Source organism: Monodelphis domestica, chromosome 2 (assembly GCF_027887165.1).
Source record: "Monodelphis domestica isolate mMonDom1 chromosome 2, mMonDom1.pri, whole genome shotgun sequence".
In the NCBI taxonomy this organism is placed as follows: domain Eukaryota; kingdom Metazoa; phylum Chordata; class Mammalia; order Didelphimorphia; family Didelphidae; genus Monodelphis; species Monodelphis domestica.
This window is the reverse complement of record NC_077228.1, coordinates 491,949,748-491,965,967: the sequence shown is the minus strand read 5'-3', so window position 1 is coordinate 491,965,967 and position 16,220 is coordinate 491,949,748. Positions and strand designations below refer to the sequence as shown.

The 16,220-nt window shown below is 40.8% G+C and overlaps 1 protein-coding gene across 4 annotated transcripts; it reads right to left on the bottom strand.

Moving 5' to 3' along the window:
- Positions 1-1,669: 1,669 nt before the first annotated feature.
- On the bottom strand, positions 1,670-9,832 carry LOC100012668 (3 beta-hydroxysteroid dehydrogenase/Delta 5-->4-isomerase-like). 4 transcript variants are annotated; one of them, XM_007485291.3, is made up of 4 exons: positions 8,912-9,832; positions 8,272-8,460; positions 4,692-4,856; positions 1,670-2,899 (listed from the first exon to the last, which is right to left on the bottom strand). In XM_007485291.3, exons 2-4 carry the CDS (start codon positions 8,426-8,428, stop codon positions 2,088-2,090), a joined length of 1,134 nt encoding a protein of 377 aa, XP_007485353.1. In that variant the 5' UTR covers positions 8,429-8,460; positions 8,912-9,832; the 3' UTR covers positions 1,670-2,087. The 4 variants fall into 4 exon arrangements, with proteins under 4 accessions (XP_007485353.1, XP_007485352.1, XP_007485351.1 ...); XM_007485290.3 differs by having other exon boundaries at positions 8,272-8,457; XM_007485289.3 differs by having other exon boundaries at positions 8,272-8,457; positions 8,961-9,831.
- Between the last annotated feature and the right edge of the window lie 6,388 nt (positions 9,833-16,220).

Below are 16,220 nucleotides of genomic sequence, written 5' to 3'. Positions count from 1 at the left end.
GAGGGTAGCACTCTTCTCTCGGATATCTATATTTGAGGATAATTCTGAAACAGGGTTAGTTTATCTTTAATAACTTTAATTATTCCTTTCTTTAACTCTTTATCAGGGGGACCCTGAGAGAGTCAAGCAAAGATCAAAGGATAGAACTGAGTGGACTTGATTCCTAGAGCCATATCATACTTTGCAATCCTGGAAGTGCTCAAGATTGCATGGGACCAGATATGCCCGAAGCATCCCAGGGTCCTCAAAGCTTTGAGCTTTAGAAACCTTAGCAAAATGAGATTGGGAGAAGAGGGCTTAAAGAGTAGAAGCAAATGAGCAATTATACTTTATAATGAGGAGGGCTAAATAAGTGATCATTTCCATTTTAATGGCTCTAAGACCAAAAAGAGAGACCTCTTGATACCTAAGAATGGATATTACTGGCACTTGCCTATAGAGTGGCACAGCTTCCTAGGAAACCATTCCACTGCCCAACTAAGAGCCCATTATAACTTATGGTGGAATGGTGTAAGTGCCTATGCCCAGGTATGGAGAGGAAGTGATAGTAACATATTTCAGTTGCATTAACTGTCAATAATGTGGCAGAGGAGAGGGTCATCCAATAGCCACGCAGTGGGAGTTATTGAACTCAAGCCTTCTGGGAGAATGTTAAGAATTCCTGATCTTTTAGCCGTCTAGAGACAGAAATTTTGGGGCAGCCCCAGCCTTTTGGGGGAAGAAAAGGTTTGTGCAAGTGGTCCCAGGGGTAGAGGAACAGCAAGGGACCAAACCATAATATGGAGCAGCAGTTCTCCCTGTATTCCAGCTGTGAGTTGTTTGGACAGTGAAGGTTTGATGGGGAGGGGGAGTGTCTATCTGGCAACCCCAGTGTTCAGGGGTTCTTGACTTACTCTAGAGAAAGAAGAGGAAGCTCGTGTGTAGTACCATCCTGTAGAGGCAGGTAGGGAAGGTGGTTGCATTGATGTAACTTCAAGAGACTGAGCTATGATACAGAAAAGCAAAAAATTCTGATCTCTGCTCTTCACTATTATGTATTTTTGATTGGGGGAGGTCATGTGAGAAGGGGATTCTTCTGGAATAGCCCTAAGTTAATTTCCTCTTCATGTAATGACTTTTAAGCTCTTAGAGAAGTACCATAGGTTGAGAGAGAAGCCTTTCTAATATCTTCAAATTTGTTTCCCTTTGGAGGGGAATCCAAATCACAGGATTGTGATTTGCCCACAGGACTGTGGGCAAATTTGGAGGATTATATTAGGGGAAAGGGAGACTCGATAGAAAGGGAGCATATTATCAATTGTTGACAGGCTTCTGTGGAGCCTGTGGAATTTCTGTCTTTTTTTACTAAATATTTTGCCGCTTTATAAACTTACAGAGGAACTGGGGTACTGTTTATCTAGATTTATAGAAGCATTGACAGTGGTTCCCAGAAAAAAAACTTGGAGCAAGGCTAAAATGAGCCAATGATGACCTTTTTTTGGAGAAACTCTTCAAAATCAAATCTGACCCTTGGGAACCCATGGGAATTTGAGTTAACCTCTCATGACTTGGAGACAAAACTCCATTCTTCTTTATATTCAGGATAAACTCTTGATTTCCATGCTAATAGAAGAAAGTTTGGGCAAAAATTATCCCAAATCCTAGGTACAGATGAAACAGGCATATTAAATATTTTTCATCATCTTTATTAAATGTGAATTAATTTTTTTTGCATAGATTAGTATGCAATGAGTTTAAAAAGTACAAGTCTTTTTTTTTTGCCATGAGTAGTATAGAAACATAAGAAAATAGAAACCATGGACACCTTGACTTTCTATCATACCCTTTTTAAAGCAAAGACACATGGTTTTGAAATCAATCCTTGAAGTGAATGAATAAATAAACTTTTATTTCTTTTCCTTTCCATTTTTCATCCTATTTTCTAGGGGTTTCATTGGTAAGGAAGGAGAAAGGGATCCCACAGTGAGCATTGACATGTCCAGAAGTTTTCTAACCAGGGGAGGTATTGGACAACATGTCTCTCTAAAGGGAGGACCTAAAGCAGTGATTTCATGAACCCCTGCCTCCATGTTCCAAACATATCTAGATCAGGGGGTCTTTGTCTTCTGGTACTCACTGTTCTGTGCCACCAGTGTGCCTATCCACTGACTGGTTTTTTGCTTGGCTTCTAGCCAGCTGAAGCGAGGCTTATAACCAAAATCTTTCTGGGCCTTCTTGTAGGAGAAGGTAAAAATACTGTTAGTCAATGTTAGCAGATGGCGGTTAAAGGGAGGTTCATACATGAAAATGGGGCCTAGCATGAAACTTATCATCTCTAACAGGAAGGCTGCCCAATATAGGAATGTTAAAGGAATGCCTATTTTTGATCCAAGTTTGAAGCCCCATTCCTTGGTCATTTCATAGTTAAACTCAGAATAGCTCTGGTGAGGTGTATCATCAGAAATGTAATAGAACTGACCCCCAATGCTTTGGGCCTTCTCAGAGTCTTGCAGGGTTCTGAGTGCCAGGACATGTGCCCAAGCAACATTTCCAACATAGACTGGGTTGGCCTGGGCACCCTCCTTATTCCTTATAAAGGTCTTATCATTATCTAGGGCTCTGATTATTTGATCTTGGAGCAATTGGCTCCCTTCCCCATATATATACATGGGTCTTAAAGCACAGGTGTGCATGGTGGCACCATTTCTAAGAAGTTGCCCATTAGCTGCCAATATAGTCTTCTCAGCCAGCTTCTTGCTATAGGGATATGCATTGGACCATTTGGTTTCAAGGGGTTCACCCTCATGCCCATTTCGTACATGCTTTATAAATGAGTTGGGGCCAGCCACTTCCAGAGTGCTGGTATGGAGGAACACAGGCACGTTAGCTGAAATGCAGGCTTCTAAGAGGAGTTGAGTACCTGCCAAGGAAAGACAGAATTGTGATTGGCAGAAGGGAAAGACCTCTAGTGGTCAACCAAGATGATGAGGTCAGTAATAGTCAGAGTACATTTATTCAGCCTCAGCTTTTTCAGACTGGATACAACTCCAAGTCATCAGAAATGAGACAGTAAACCTATTTACTCCACCAATTGTTTCATTGAGTCATAGCAGAATAACCTACCTTCTTTTATTTGATTTTTAACAAATGTTAGTTGGTGTATACTTATATTAGGGAAGAGTCATAGACACAGTGATCTACTCTGGTCATTTCTCAGCCTCTCTTAATTCTAGTGCCTTCTTTCTCTATATAGCTTGTTTGTATAGCACAGTACCTAGCACATAGTATGTACTTAATAAATATTGCTTGATTGCTTGAAGAAGATAATTTCGTTAGAAGAGAGTCCATCTTCAAAAGGAAGCAAACATGGAAGATTTCAGCCTTGAAGGTATTTTGAGGAGACAGCCCATTGTGTCTGAACCCAAGAAATGAGCCCAGAGAGAGTGCTACAATTCTCCCTTCCCTCTCTCCTTCCTTCCTTTTCCAACCTTGTTCTTAGAGAGACTGGATCAGTATCAGGCAATATACTCAGCTATACAGTTTCTGGAGGGAGAATCTTGGGAGAGTCTTGAATGAAAAACTCTTATGTCTGGAGGGAACCTTACTTTTTCCCTTAAGTGGATTCGAGGTATGGGGCAAGTTGGTGGAATGTTGTTCACTTATGCCCCAAGGACATTGGCACAAAACTACAATCTCTGGGGACCACCATTACTATGCAAACTTGGAAATGATATTGTATGAAAAGAAATCTGCTTGAGTCATCCAGGAGTACCCAAAGCTCTGAGGAACTGTATTGCTGGGTTGGTGGGTCTTCAGGCCTTTGTGGTGCCAGATTTACTCTACCAAGATTAGAGGATCGCAATCGAAGGACAAAGTCCTTTGAGAGTTTCAGACCCGATTTTTTTTAAAGGAAGATTAAGTCCGCATATAGCACAAGAAACTATCACCAGGGATTTAAATTCTAAATTTTTACTTCTTTTAAAAAGCCTTTTCTACAATTGCTTCATCACATGAGTTGATGGGGATATGATTGGGGATGGACACTTTAAATGATCACCCTAGTGCAAACATCAATAATATGGAAATAGGTCTTGATCAATGACACATGTAAAACCCAGTGGAATTGCTCGTTGGCTACAGGATGGGTGGTAGGAGGGGAGGGAAAGAACGTGAACCTTGTAACCATGGAAAAATATTCTAAATTAACTCATTAAATAAAATAAAAAAAAGTCTTCTCTGATTTCCTTAATTGTTCCCCACTCCCACCTCTAAATAACTTTGTATTTATTTTGTGTATATGCTGTGCAGAGAAAAGATAGCAGTGGATTAGGAGCTGACTTCAAAGTAAGATCAGTTTTAGGTTCAAGTCTCACTTGTGACATGGACTGACTGTGAGGTACATATAAATCGCTAAGTCTATATGTTGTAGATAGGTATCCATCTGTATTGATAGAGAGAATTTCCTTACCTCACTGATAAATTCACAGGTCAGCCCATAATCCTGGCTCACTTTTTGATGAATGACTCATAGTAAGTGTTTAATAAATATTTGTGGATTTTTTTGATGGTTGATTAAGGGATGTGATGAAAGAAGGACTGTGGTTGTTGGGCTGGTCTCCATCTCTCAATCTTGGCAATAGTGCTAAGTTGAGAAGATGATAGCAAGCTTCTTCAGGGGAAGGACACCACACCAACCTGGGTAGCTCTCCTACCTTTCAGATTGACTTTCATGATGACCTCTTTCTTGATACATATTCCTGTGTCAATGATGCATGCAGTGTGAATGACAGCAGAGATGCCCTGGCAGGCTTTATGGACGAACTGCTCATCTAGAATATCTCCTTCCAGCACAGTCACTTTGGTTTTGTGCTTGAGCTCTGCACAAATAGAAGGCAGGTTAGTAGGGAACATTCTCAAAATCATGAGCATGGCTGTGAATGTTAGTTAGGGCCATGCTACTCCTTTAGGGACCTGGTAGCAGTCAACTGATGAGGAAGCTGGCTTTGAAAATGGAGAACTTATCATTATTGTCATCCAAAGACTGAGGAACAGAACTTCTCATGGTGATTTCTGATTTCTAGAGATAAGGAGAGACACCAGAATTAGGAAGAAGGAAGAGAGATCTGCTTTAGAGTTCTGGGAGTTGAAGAGGATAGAGGTAACATAGATAGGGAGTATTGAGTTATGGAGGAGAGGGTAGAAGTTGAGTTCTACTATTGAGTAGAAGGAGGAAGAGGAGACCAGAAAGAGGGTGGACTTTGGTGGGAGGTGAGAGAAGGTTGGGACAGTCACATGGATCACAGAGAGAGACATAGAAAGGGAAAGCGGATGAGAGCCACAAGCTTACTTGTACTCTTTTACAATTTCCTCCAGGGACAAAGGATCTTCTCCCCTTGCCCTTCTCCTTTATTTCTTTAGTCTGGCAATGACCATCCCAGAAAAGCTAAATTAATTTTAAATCGTGGAGATATTCCAGTATCAGAAGACAAGATGAAGGTAGTAGAGATGGTGATGGTGAGGAACAGTGAAACAGGAAATGCACAGAGGCATTTAGCTCATTGTCTGGTGAACATAATTGCAGAATGAAGAGATCCAATTCTGGTGGATTAGACAACTTAGGAAACACTTCCTCTCCTATATCCATTCCTTCTCCTTTGATAACCTTCCATACTCCTACGGGGGGGGGGGGGGGGGGAGAGTTATAGGCAATTATACAGAAGGACATTTCTTAATCTGACTTTTAATAAAATCATATTTTAAAAAAACATTCTTCATATTTCAAATGCCTTATTTTAAAATGTCATTCATTTATTACAAGTTTAGTTTATTAAAGTGAATGTGGGTAGTATATGAGATCTGAGTTTTGTAATTTTTCAAATCTTGTCTAACAATAATAATAGTTAGCAATTATATACTATTTTAAGATTTGCAAAGCATAACAGCCTTTTTAAATAGATGTCATTATTGCCTCCATTTTGCAAGTGAGGAACCTGAGGAAGACAGAGGCTAGATGACTCACCCAGGGTCAAACATTTAGTAAGTATCTGAAGTAGGAATGAAACTTAGATCTTCCTGACTCCAAGTTTAAAGCTCTTACCCATTCTCCCATCTATGCCTAAAAACAACAGCAACATGAGCAACTGCATGCTTTGAAGTGAATTTGGTCTGAGAATTTCAGGATGTTTTTTTGCAACAAGGGGTAGTATGAAAGAAAGGAAAGAACTGGGAAAGGAGGAGAGTCCAAAAAGTGGGTTCTACTTCCAGAATTGATTCTAACTTGCTATGTGACTCTGGGACTATCACTTGACCTTATTATGCCATTGGTTCATCATCTATAAAACCACACAGGAGTGAGATGCAGTGTGGCTTAGTAGATACATAACTGGGCTCAGAGACTGGAAGACTAGGGTTCAAGAGGGTAAGACCCGAGAAAGTCAGTCTACCTCTCAGCCCAGATACCAGGAGTTCTTAAGTTTTTTGTGTCCTGACTCTTTGACAGTCTGGTAAAGCCAATAGATCCCTTCTCCAAATATTGTTTTTAAATATATCAAATAAAAGATATAGGATTAAAAGGGAAAACAATTCAAATGAAATGCATCTATCTAAATATTTTTAAAAGCAAAAGTTCATAGGCACCAGGTTGGCAACCCTAGCTCTGAGTCTATAAATTACAAATCAGATGCCTTTTTCATACTTAGGAAGGGAAGTAATGGGAAGCAAACATTGTCCTCTGCAGTTGGTGCTTAAAGGAAAAAAAATGACAAGCATTTCTTCTGTGCTTACTTTGTGTCTAGCACTGTGCTAAGACAACAAATGTTGCCTGCAAGAAGCTGAAAATGGAGGTGGGTCTCCTGGCATCCATTTCTCAGGTCACAGTTCTCATCAAACCACAACCTTGAAAGAATGTTTCTGACACCAACCTTTCTCCTAGTACCAAACCAAGCAGGCCATTGGTCTATCTGAACAGAGAAAGCATATCTCTTTACCTCTTCTGGCACGGTATTCATTCACTCATACATTCTATTATTTGCCAAACCATCATTAGATGTCTACTATGTTCAAAGCATTGTGATAGAGGGCATAGCTTAGGGGATATAAGATGTGTTCTCTATCCTACCATCATCCCTAATCAGGAACAAACCAAAGGATTATTTCCCAGTCATTTCTGCGGCCTTAAAAAGCAAAGCTAATTCAGATCATAAAGAAACTATGCTGGGAGTCAGGAAAGGAGAACTGGGTTCTATTCCTGGTTGTATCACAATGGTCTTTGCAAGTCAGTATGTCTCTTTCTCTGGGTCTTATTTTCTCATCTGCCAAATAGAGCTAATACTTGCCCTACCGTCCTCCCAGAGTTGTGAGGATCTAGGAACAGGATGAAGTCTGAGTGGGGAGAAGGCATGAAATCTGAAAAATCCAGTGTCAGGAACACTTCAGTCTTTGTCCTGTACTACAGAGATTCATTTTAGAAAAGGACTAATAAAGTTTTGCTACAAAATCGACTCTCCCTTTTTGGCCAGATCTAGATTTCTTGATGAGGAAGGGCAGGACCAGATTAAATTATGGATGTTTACTAAAGTTTATGGACTAATGTTTCAGCCTCAACTTTCCACCAATGCCCTAAGCAGTCCCTCTCTCATCAATAGATTTTGTCAGTAATTTTATTTCCTACTGTAAAGAGAATAGTAAATAATAATAGAAGGCTGAATGATAAAGGGATGGGGGGGGGGAAGATTAGTAGGAAAAGGAAATAAAGCAAACAACCAGAAAAAGGGCCCAAGGTGGCTGAGATTCAAATGTCCTGTGATGTCGCAGAAAGCAGGGATTCATATAGCCTCATGGAGTTTTCAGGATAGAAAGAATCTTCTAAGTTTTTCTCCAGATCAGCTAGTCCCCCCCTGCCTTGAAAGCTAGTGCTTTGTCCAAGCTCATAAAACTTCAGAGCAATAAAGCTGTGCCCAGAAGCCAGGTCTCTAGACTCCCAGTTCAATATTTCCTCCTCTATCTCATATGAATTTTCTTTGGTGGTGTTTTGGAAATCAAAAGAGCCCACAGTGTGGTTCATCTATGTACAATGTCCACATCCATTTGGGAGGCTTTCCAAAACTGAAACATAAGATCCCAAGCATAGATTTGGAGATAGAAGGGATGTTAGAAGTTACCAAGTCCAACCATCTCATTTTATAGGTGATCAAACTGAGGCACAAGAGATTCATTCAGTCCTTTGCCTAGGACCACAGGTCTGCCTGACCTAAGTCCCAAAGAAACACACTTCAAACTATTGCTCCCACTTACCTGAAAATTCCAATAGCAACTGAGGGCTGAAGAATTTGTCCAGGACTCGAATCTCTTCTAGTTCTTTTTCTTCCTCCAGCAATAGACGGACAATCCTCTGACCCAGAAATCCTCCTGCTCCTGTCACGAGACAGCTCCATCTATCCGTGGGCAGCATAGTGCCAAATACCTCTTACCAGAAAATTCCTACTGATGAAAACACAGAGAACTTGAAAACAGCTTTTGGGACCTCGTCTGATTTCAGAGGAACCTCTAAAAGAAGTTCTTAACTAGATTCAAGCTCGGGGGAATGTCTGGAAGTTGCAGAGAGTCTGATTTTGACTTGCTCTAAAGAAAATCTTCCTAAATGATTAAGACTGGCCCAAACTGGAATAGACTGGTAGCATAGATAGTGAGTTACCATATGACATCAAGTAAAGTCAAGATGGTAACATATGGTGAAGGTATTAGAGAAAGGCTTTTTACATCATCAGCTGAAGGAAGTTTAGACTAAATGACTTTAGAGTCCCCTTGCAGCTTTAAGAATCGGTGGATTCTAAGCCTGATCTAATTCCTCAGTTTGTATTTATTCCTAGAGGACTTCTAGCCCCACCCAGACTACATGTGAAACAGGGAGAAAAGAAGGAAAAAGTGTGCTCACCCCCTGCCGCTAGCAAATCTAATCCCTGTTAGTTGTGAAAAGGCAGTACCTTTCAGCTCAAAATCCTGTGGTCCTCTAAGTAATCCTGGATGCTGTTTGCCCTTTATCCCAAAAGAGAGTTGGCTAATTTCATGCCTCACTGACAGCTGCGCACTTGGATCCTCCTCCTTGCCTCAGAATGTGGGTTTCCACAAATTTGTTTCTTTTTTGTTGTTGTTTTCTTAGCCTTCTTCCTCCCCCATTAAGCAAGGTCAGGCTTGCAGTGATAACTTTATCATGAATTCCAGGATGTATAACAAGTATGTACTCATCCCAAGGACACAGATTCACTCTCTGGGTTATGGGAGGGGAGAAAACATCTATATTTGGGCACAAAAAAACCAGAGTGAGTGGGAGTCTTGGACAAGGGAGTGGATAGGAGTGAAAACATCCTGTCTCTCAGGAGAGGTTTTGGGCATTCCTGTTTAGTTGGAGGCACAGCGTATAGAGTGCTAAGTCTGGAGACAGAAAGACCAAAGTTCAAATCTAGCCTCATATACTTACTAATTGTTTGATCCTCACTAAATCCTTTAACTTCTGTTTACCTCAGTTTCCTCAGCTATAAAATGGGAAGAGTAACATCACCTACTTTGTAGTGTTGTAAAGGTCAAATGAACTAATATTTGTAAAATGCTTAGCACAGTGTTTGGTGCACAATAAATCCTTATTCCTTAAGTACCTACCCAGGTTTTATCCTGGCTTGGAATGCCCTCTTCCCTCCTATTCCACTATCGAAATCTCAACCATCCTTCAGTAGCCCAGCTCAAATCCCACATTTTTCATGAATCTTTCTTTGAAAGTTTTCTCTGACATATACTGACTGTGTGACCCTAGATAAATCATTTAACCTCTCAGGGTGCTAGGCAACTAGGCTTAGAGAGTTTTTAGGAAAGATATTATCTGAATTGGCAGAGGGAATTTCTCTCTGAGTTCCCTGTATCACTGAAATCACATGCCTAGTACTTATTCTTATTTTTTCCCCGAAAAGAGTCTCTCTATTTTTACTCCCATGGCATATGCCATTTAATATTTCTAATGAATCTTCTCATGTGTTTATGTATTATCTTCTCATTTAGACTGCAAGTTTGTTGAGAGAAGGTATTAGATATCTCTCCAAATGGTTCTTACAATGTCACAAATGATAGGTCCCTTACTACATGGGTGTCATTGGGTAAGCCACTCCATCTCTCTGGGCCTCAGATCCAATTCCAAATCCAATGATCCAATAAATACATATTGATTGAGAGAATTCAGAGCACTGAACAAGGAAGCAGGAAAGGAATACCTGTTTGCTCATATATGATGCTATATACAACTTTGCTTTATAAAGCTCTTTATTCATTCATGGAGAGAACAATTATTTGATGCATCTTGCCTGTGTGAGGGTCAATGATTGCTTAGGAGAGAAGACATCCTAGACTTTGTTTTCTGGCTTCAACATAGGATTTTTCAGGGAAAGGGAGAGGGGAGGAGAGAGAGACAGACAGACAGACAGACAGAGACAGAGAGATAGAGACAGAGACACAGAGACAGAGAGAGGAGACAGAAAGAGAGAGAGAGAGAGAGAGAGAGAGAGAGAGAGAGAGAGAGAGAGAGAGAGAGAAGAGAGAGAGAGAGAGAGAGAGAGAGAGAGAGAGAGAGAGAGAGAGAGAGAGAGAGAGAGAGAGAGAGAGAGAGAGAGAGAGGAGAAAGAAGGGAGAGAGAATCCCAGAGTCCACAGAATCACAGAATCTCAAAGTTTGAAGGGATTTTAGTGGCCATCTTGTCTAACTCATCCCTGAACAAGAATCCCCTACATATCATTCCCAAGCAAATGACCATCCTGCCTTTCTTTACTGATCTTTAGAAAGGGAGCTCCTGTTCCTTCTGAGGTTTCCTATTCTACTTTTGTATGGTTCTAATAGGAAGTTTTCCCCCAATGTCAAGTTTAAGTTTGCTTCTTCACAACTTCCACTCAGCAGAAGTGAAATCCCTCTTCACCTGGCACACATTCAAATATTTGAACAAAGCTGTTGAATTTCTTCTTAAGGATTTGCTCCTTTTTTAAAAAAAGACCTTTACCAACTCCATCTTAGAATCAATGTTAAATATTGGTTACAAGGCAAAAGAGTGATCAGGGTTAGGCAATGGGGTTGTGACTTGTCCAGGATCACACAGCTGGGAAGTATCTGGGGCCAAATTTGAACCTGGGACTTCCTATTTCCAGACTTGACTCTCTATCTACTGGACCACGTAGCTTCCCCCATCCTTTTATCTTTTTTACTGAATTTCAACCAATTATTATATGGTATGATCTTGCATGGTATCCTTCATCATACTGCCTATTCTTTTCTAGATACTTTCCATCTTCTTTACATCCTCTCTAAAATGTGTCTACTCAGAGAACTCTAGAGTTTTTCTGTAAGTTTATCAACCAGGGCTGGTAATACTGTAAATAACAAACAATGAAAGGTCTGAGAAAACAAAATTTGATGTTCCAAGAATATTGATTTATTGAGTAATCCATGCCAATTGCCCATCAAATCTGGACCAAGCCCCCTCCTCAGTTAAGGGCTGAACCCCAAATATAGGGGTAGACAGACTTCTATACAATACAATTAATTATCAAATAAGACTGATTGATTAAAAGGAAACAATACAAGATTTGGTAGTCTCATTTCTAATCGGTTGAAAGATGAAGGACTTTTCAAGTGGGGAGGGGGCAAGAGTAAAGAGGAATGATTTCCTGAATTCAGGAAATGAATTGTCCCACTCCTCCCCAAGTGTCTGTAAAAAATCAATGGAACATGAAAACAATAACTGATTGATCAAGATGGGGCCAGTTTTCAGATAAGACAGGGGTTGCTTAAGATGTACAATTATGAGAAAAATCTTTCTAATCAGTCTTAGGTTTGTAAATCTTGAAATTTCTCAGACTTATGAATGTTAAAAATTTCCACATTGAGGAATCCTCCATTGGAACAAATTCCCTACTAGAAACATTCCCCATTTTGATGTGAGAACTCGCCAGGATCAGAAATGGGAGGACCTCTACTCCACCGGTACTTAAGACTGCTTTAGGGGAGAAAACTCCTTGCAATGGGAGGACCTCTACTCCACCCATACTTAAGACTGCTTTAGGGGAGAAAACTCCTTGCTAAACAATGAAAGTACTTGGACCCATGCTTATGATGAGGCAAGGACTTCTTTGAGCCATGCCTGTTTTTAGAATTGATACAATGGGATGCTAGGTACCTATACAGGCCGGGCAGGTTTTCTCTTAATGAGATTAGTCGAATCAGCTGTGTTTTCTCTAGTTCAGATTTAATGAGGGGATTAGTTGACACAGCAGCATTTTCTCTGGTTCAGACTTACTGAGGAGATTAGTCGACTTAGCAGGAATTCAGATGGGCAGTCCTTTGGAAAACGTCTACAGTGATTGGTAGATGTAAGGACTTAGGGGAGATGGCATAGGATTAAAACCCCTATATAAGAAAAAGCAGAATCTCTTGAGGAGACAATCCTTTTGAAGAAAGCTCTTATGAGGATCACTTGGGGAGAATCTCTTGAGAGAGGCTCTGGAGAAGGGAAGCTCTTGGAGGACAATCTCTAAGGAGGTCTCGCTGGAGCTCCTCTGAGGGGACTCTGTCCCTCTGGAAGCTCTGGAGAGAGGCCCTTTGAAATAGTCTCTGGCTTGATCTCTCTTTGAGGAGGACTCTGACTGGAACTCTCTCTGGTGAAATCAGCTGAGATGGAGCTGGCCTGGTGTCCCTAGAATCCTTGCTTAGACAGACCTTGTGGTGAGTGATAAAAGACTAACTGACTACTTCCGGTTAAGATGGCGGCTTAGAGAAAGCTAAAGCTCAGATCTCCGGAAAACCCTTCCCGACCAATCTCAAACGATAAGCTCCTAAGGCGCCGAAATTCAAAACGATCAACAGCACAGACCCTGGGAACCCTCCTCCTGGACCTGGACCCGGTTCAAAAGGTACGGCTCCCCTTAAAAGCCAGAACCCGAGATCCCTCGGACCTCAGGGGTAGGAGCGCAGAGTCCAAGGCTCCCGGAAGCCGCAGCCCGGCCGGCTCAGAGAGCAGGGTCCTCGGAAACAACAACCCTCAGGGCCTTCTACAGTCCCTGTGAAAGTTACTGCCTGGGGCTTCCGCTGCAGAGAGCTGGTCAAAACAACAGCAACCCTCAGGGCGGGCAAGACAGCCTCACGGGCTGGATCCTGCTATCCAAGTCTCAGTGAAAGTCTGTGCTCTCGGAGCTTGGGGAAGCGGCAGCCCATCCCCCCGCAGGCCTGCGAAACAGCCTCACGGCCAGCGATTCTGAAGGCAACTTCCGGAAAGCGAGCCGGGGGGAGAGTGTGGCCTCGTGGTCCGACCCTTCCATTCCAGTTCCAGTGAGGCATATTCAGTTTAACCCAGGGAAAGCCCATAGAACTATCTGCCCAGGACTGCCTCTGAACACCAGAAAGAGACAAGAAAAACTAATCCTCCACATTCAGAGATGACAAACTCCACAGAACCACAGAAGCCCCCAAATACCAAGAAAAATAAGAAGAAAGGGGCGACTTTGGACACATTCTATGGAGCCAAAATACAAAATACAGAGCAGACAGAAGATAATATAAAAGAAAATGCTCCAAAACCTTCCAAAGGAAATGGAAACTCTCCACAAACCTATGAAGAATTTGAATCAGAAATGACCAAAAAGATGGAAGCCTTCTGGGAGGAAAAGTTGGAAATAATGCAAAAGAAATTCACGCATCTACAAAACCAGTTTGACCAAACTGTAAAAGAAAACCAGGCTTTAAAGGCCAGAATCAGGCAGCTGGAAGACAACGAGCGTGTAAAAGAGCAAGAATCAATAAAGCAAAGCCAAAATACCAAGAAATTAGAAGAGAACATAAAATATCTCACCGACAAGGTGATAGATCTGGAAAATAGGGGGAGAAGGGATAATTTAAGAATAATTGGACTCCCAGATAAGCCAGAAATAAACACCAAACTGGACATGGTGATACAAGATATAATCAAAGAAAATTGCCCAGAGATTCTAGAACAAGGGGGCAATACAGCCACTGACAGAGCTCACAGAACACCTTCTACACTAAACCCCCAAAAGACAACTCCCAGGAATGTAATTGCCAAATTCCAAAGCTATCAAACAAAAGAAAAAATCCTACAGGAAGCCAGAAAAAGACAATTTAGATATAAAGGAATGCCAATCAGGGTCACCCAAGACCTTGCAAGTTCTACTCTGAATGATCGTAAGGCATGGAACATGATCTTCAGAAAGGCAAGAGAGCTGGGTCTCCAACCAAGAATCAGCTACCCAGCAAAACTGACTATATACTTCCAAGGGAAAGTATGGGCATTCAACAAAATAGAAGACTTCCAACTTTTTGCAAAGAAAAGACCAGAGCTCTGTGGAAAGTTTGATACCGAAAATCAAAGAGCAAGGAATACCTGAAAAGGTAAATATTAAGGAAAGGGGAAAATGTTATCTTCTTCTTTTACTCAAACTCTCTTCTATAAGGACTACATTTGTATCAACCTATGTATACTAACATGTGGGGAAAATGTAATGTATAAATAGGGGGTAAAGAAAGACCAAATAGAATAATCATTCTCACACAAAGATTCACATGGGAAGGGGAGGGGAAGAAAACTCCTATAAGAAGGAGAGGAAGAGAGGGGGGGGGGTTACTTAAACCTCAATCTCAGGGAAATCAGCTCTGAGAGGGAAAAACCTCCAGATCCATTGGGATCTTGAATTCTATCTTACCCAACAAGGGTAAGGAGAAGGGAAAACCAAGGGGGGGAGGGGGAGAGGGAGAACAAAAAGGGAGGGTAAGAGAGGGGGGAGGGGGAGGGAACAAAAAGGGAGGGACTAAAAAGGGAAACATCAAGGGAGGGGACAAGGGGGACTGTTTCAAAGTAAATCACTGGACTAAAAGGTAGAGCCGAAGAAGAAAAGGTTAGAATTAGGGAAGGCAATCAAAATGCCAGGGAGTCCACAAATGACAATCATAACTTTGAACGTGAATGGGATGAACTCACCCATAAAACGTAGACGAATAGCAGAATGGATTAGAATCCAAAACCCTACCATATGTTGTCTTCAAGAAACACACATGAGGCGGGTTGACACCCACAAGGTCAGAATTAAAGGATGGAGTAAGACCTTCTGGGCTTCAACTGATAGAAAGAAGGCAGGAGTGGTAATCATGATATCTGATAAAGCCAATGCAAAAATAGACCTGATCAAAAGGGATAGGGAAGGTAATTATATTTTGTTAAAAGGGACTATAGACAATGAGGAAATATCATTAATCAATATGTATGCACCAAATAATATAGCACCCAAATTTCTAATGGAGAAACTAGGAGAATTGAAGGAAGAAATAGACAATAAAACCATACTAGTGGGAGACTTAAACCAACCATTATCAAATTTAGATAAATCAAATCAAAAAATAAATAAGAAAGAGGTAAAAGAAGTGAATGAAATCTTAGAAAAATTAGAATTAATAGACATATGGAGAAAAATAAATAGGGATAAAAAGGAATACACCTTCTTCTCAGCACCACATGGCACATTCACAAAAATTGACCATACATTAGGTCACAGAAACATAGCACACAAATGCAGAAAAGCAGAAATAATGAATGCAGCCTTCTCAGATCACAAGGCAATAAAAATAATGATTAGTAATGGTACATGGAAAACCAAATCTAAAACCAATTGGAAATTAAACAATATGATACTCCAAAACCGTTTAGTTAAAGAAGAAATCATAGAAACAATTAATAATTTCATCGAGGAAAATGACAATGGCGAAACATCCTTCCAAACCTTTTGGGATGCAGCCAAAGCGGTAATCAGAGGTAAATTCATATCCCTGAATGCTTATATTAACAAACAAGGGAGAGCAGAGATCAATCAATTGGAAATGCAAATGAAAAAACTGGAAAGCGATCAAATTAAAACCCCCCAGCAGAAAACCAAATTAGAAATCCTAAAAATTAAGGGAGAAATTAATAAAATCGAAAGTGATAGAACTATTGATTTAATAAATGAGACAAGAAGCTGGTACTTTGAAAAAACAAACAAAATAGACAAGGTACTGGTCAATCTAGTTAAAAAAAGGAAGGAAGAAAAGCAAATTCACAGCATTAAAGATGAAAAGGGGGACAGCACCTCCAATGAGGAGGAAATTAAGGCAATCATTAGAAATTACTTTGCCCAATTATATGGCAATAAATACACCAATTTAGGAGAAAT

What these genes read in the sequence shown, in the direction of transcription:
- LOC100012668 (XM_007485291.3), bottom strand. Translation starts at nt 8,428, where the DNA reads ATGCTGCCCACGGATAGATGGAGCTGTCTCGTGACAGGAGCAGGAGGA. An exon ending in GTTGCTATTGGAATTTTCAG is followed by an intron (nt 4,857 to 8,271) that starts GTAAGTGGGAGC and finishes CTATTTGTGCAG; the next exon opens with AGCTCAAGCACAAAACCAAA. An exon ending in CATGAAAGTCAATCTGAAAG is followed by an intron (nt 2,900 to 4,691) that starts GTAGGAGAGCTA and finishes TTTCCTTGGCAG; the next exon opens with GTACTCAACTCCTCTTAGAA.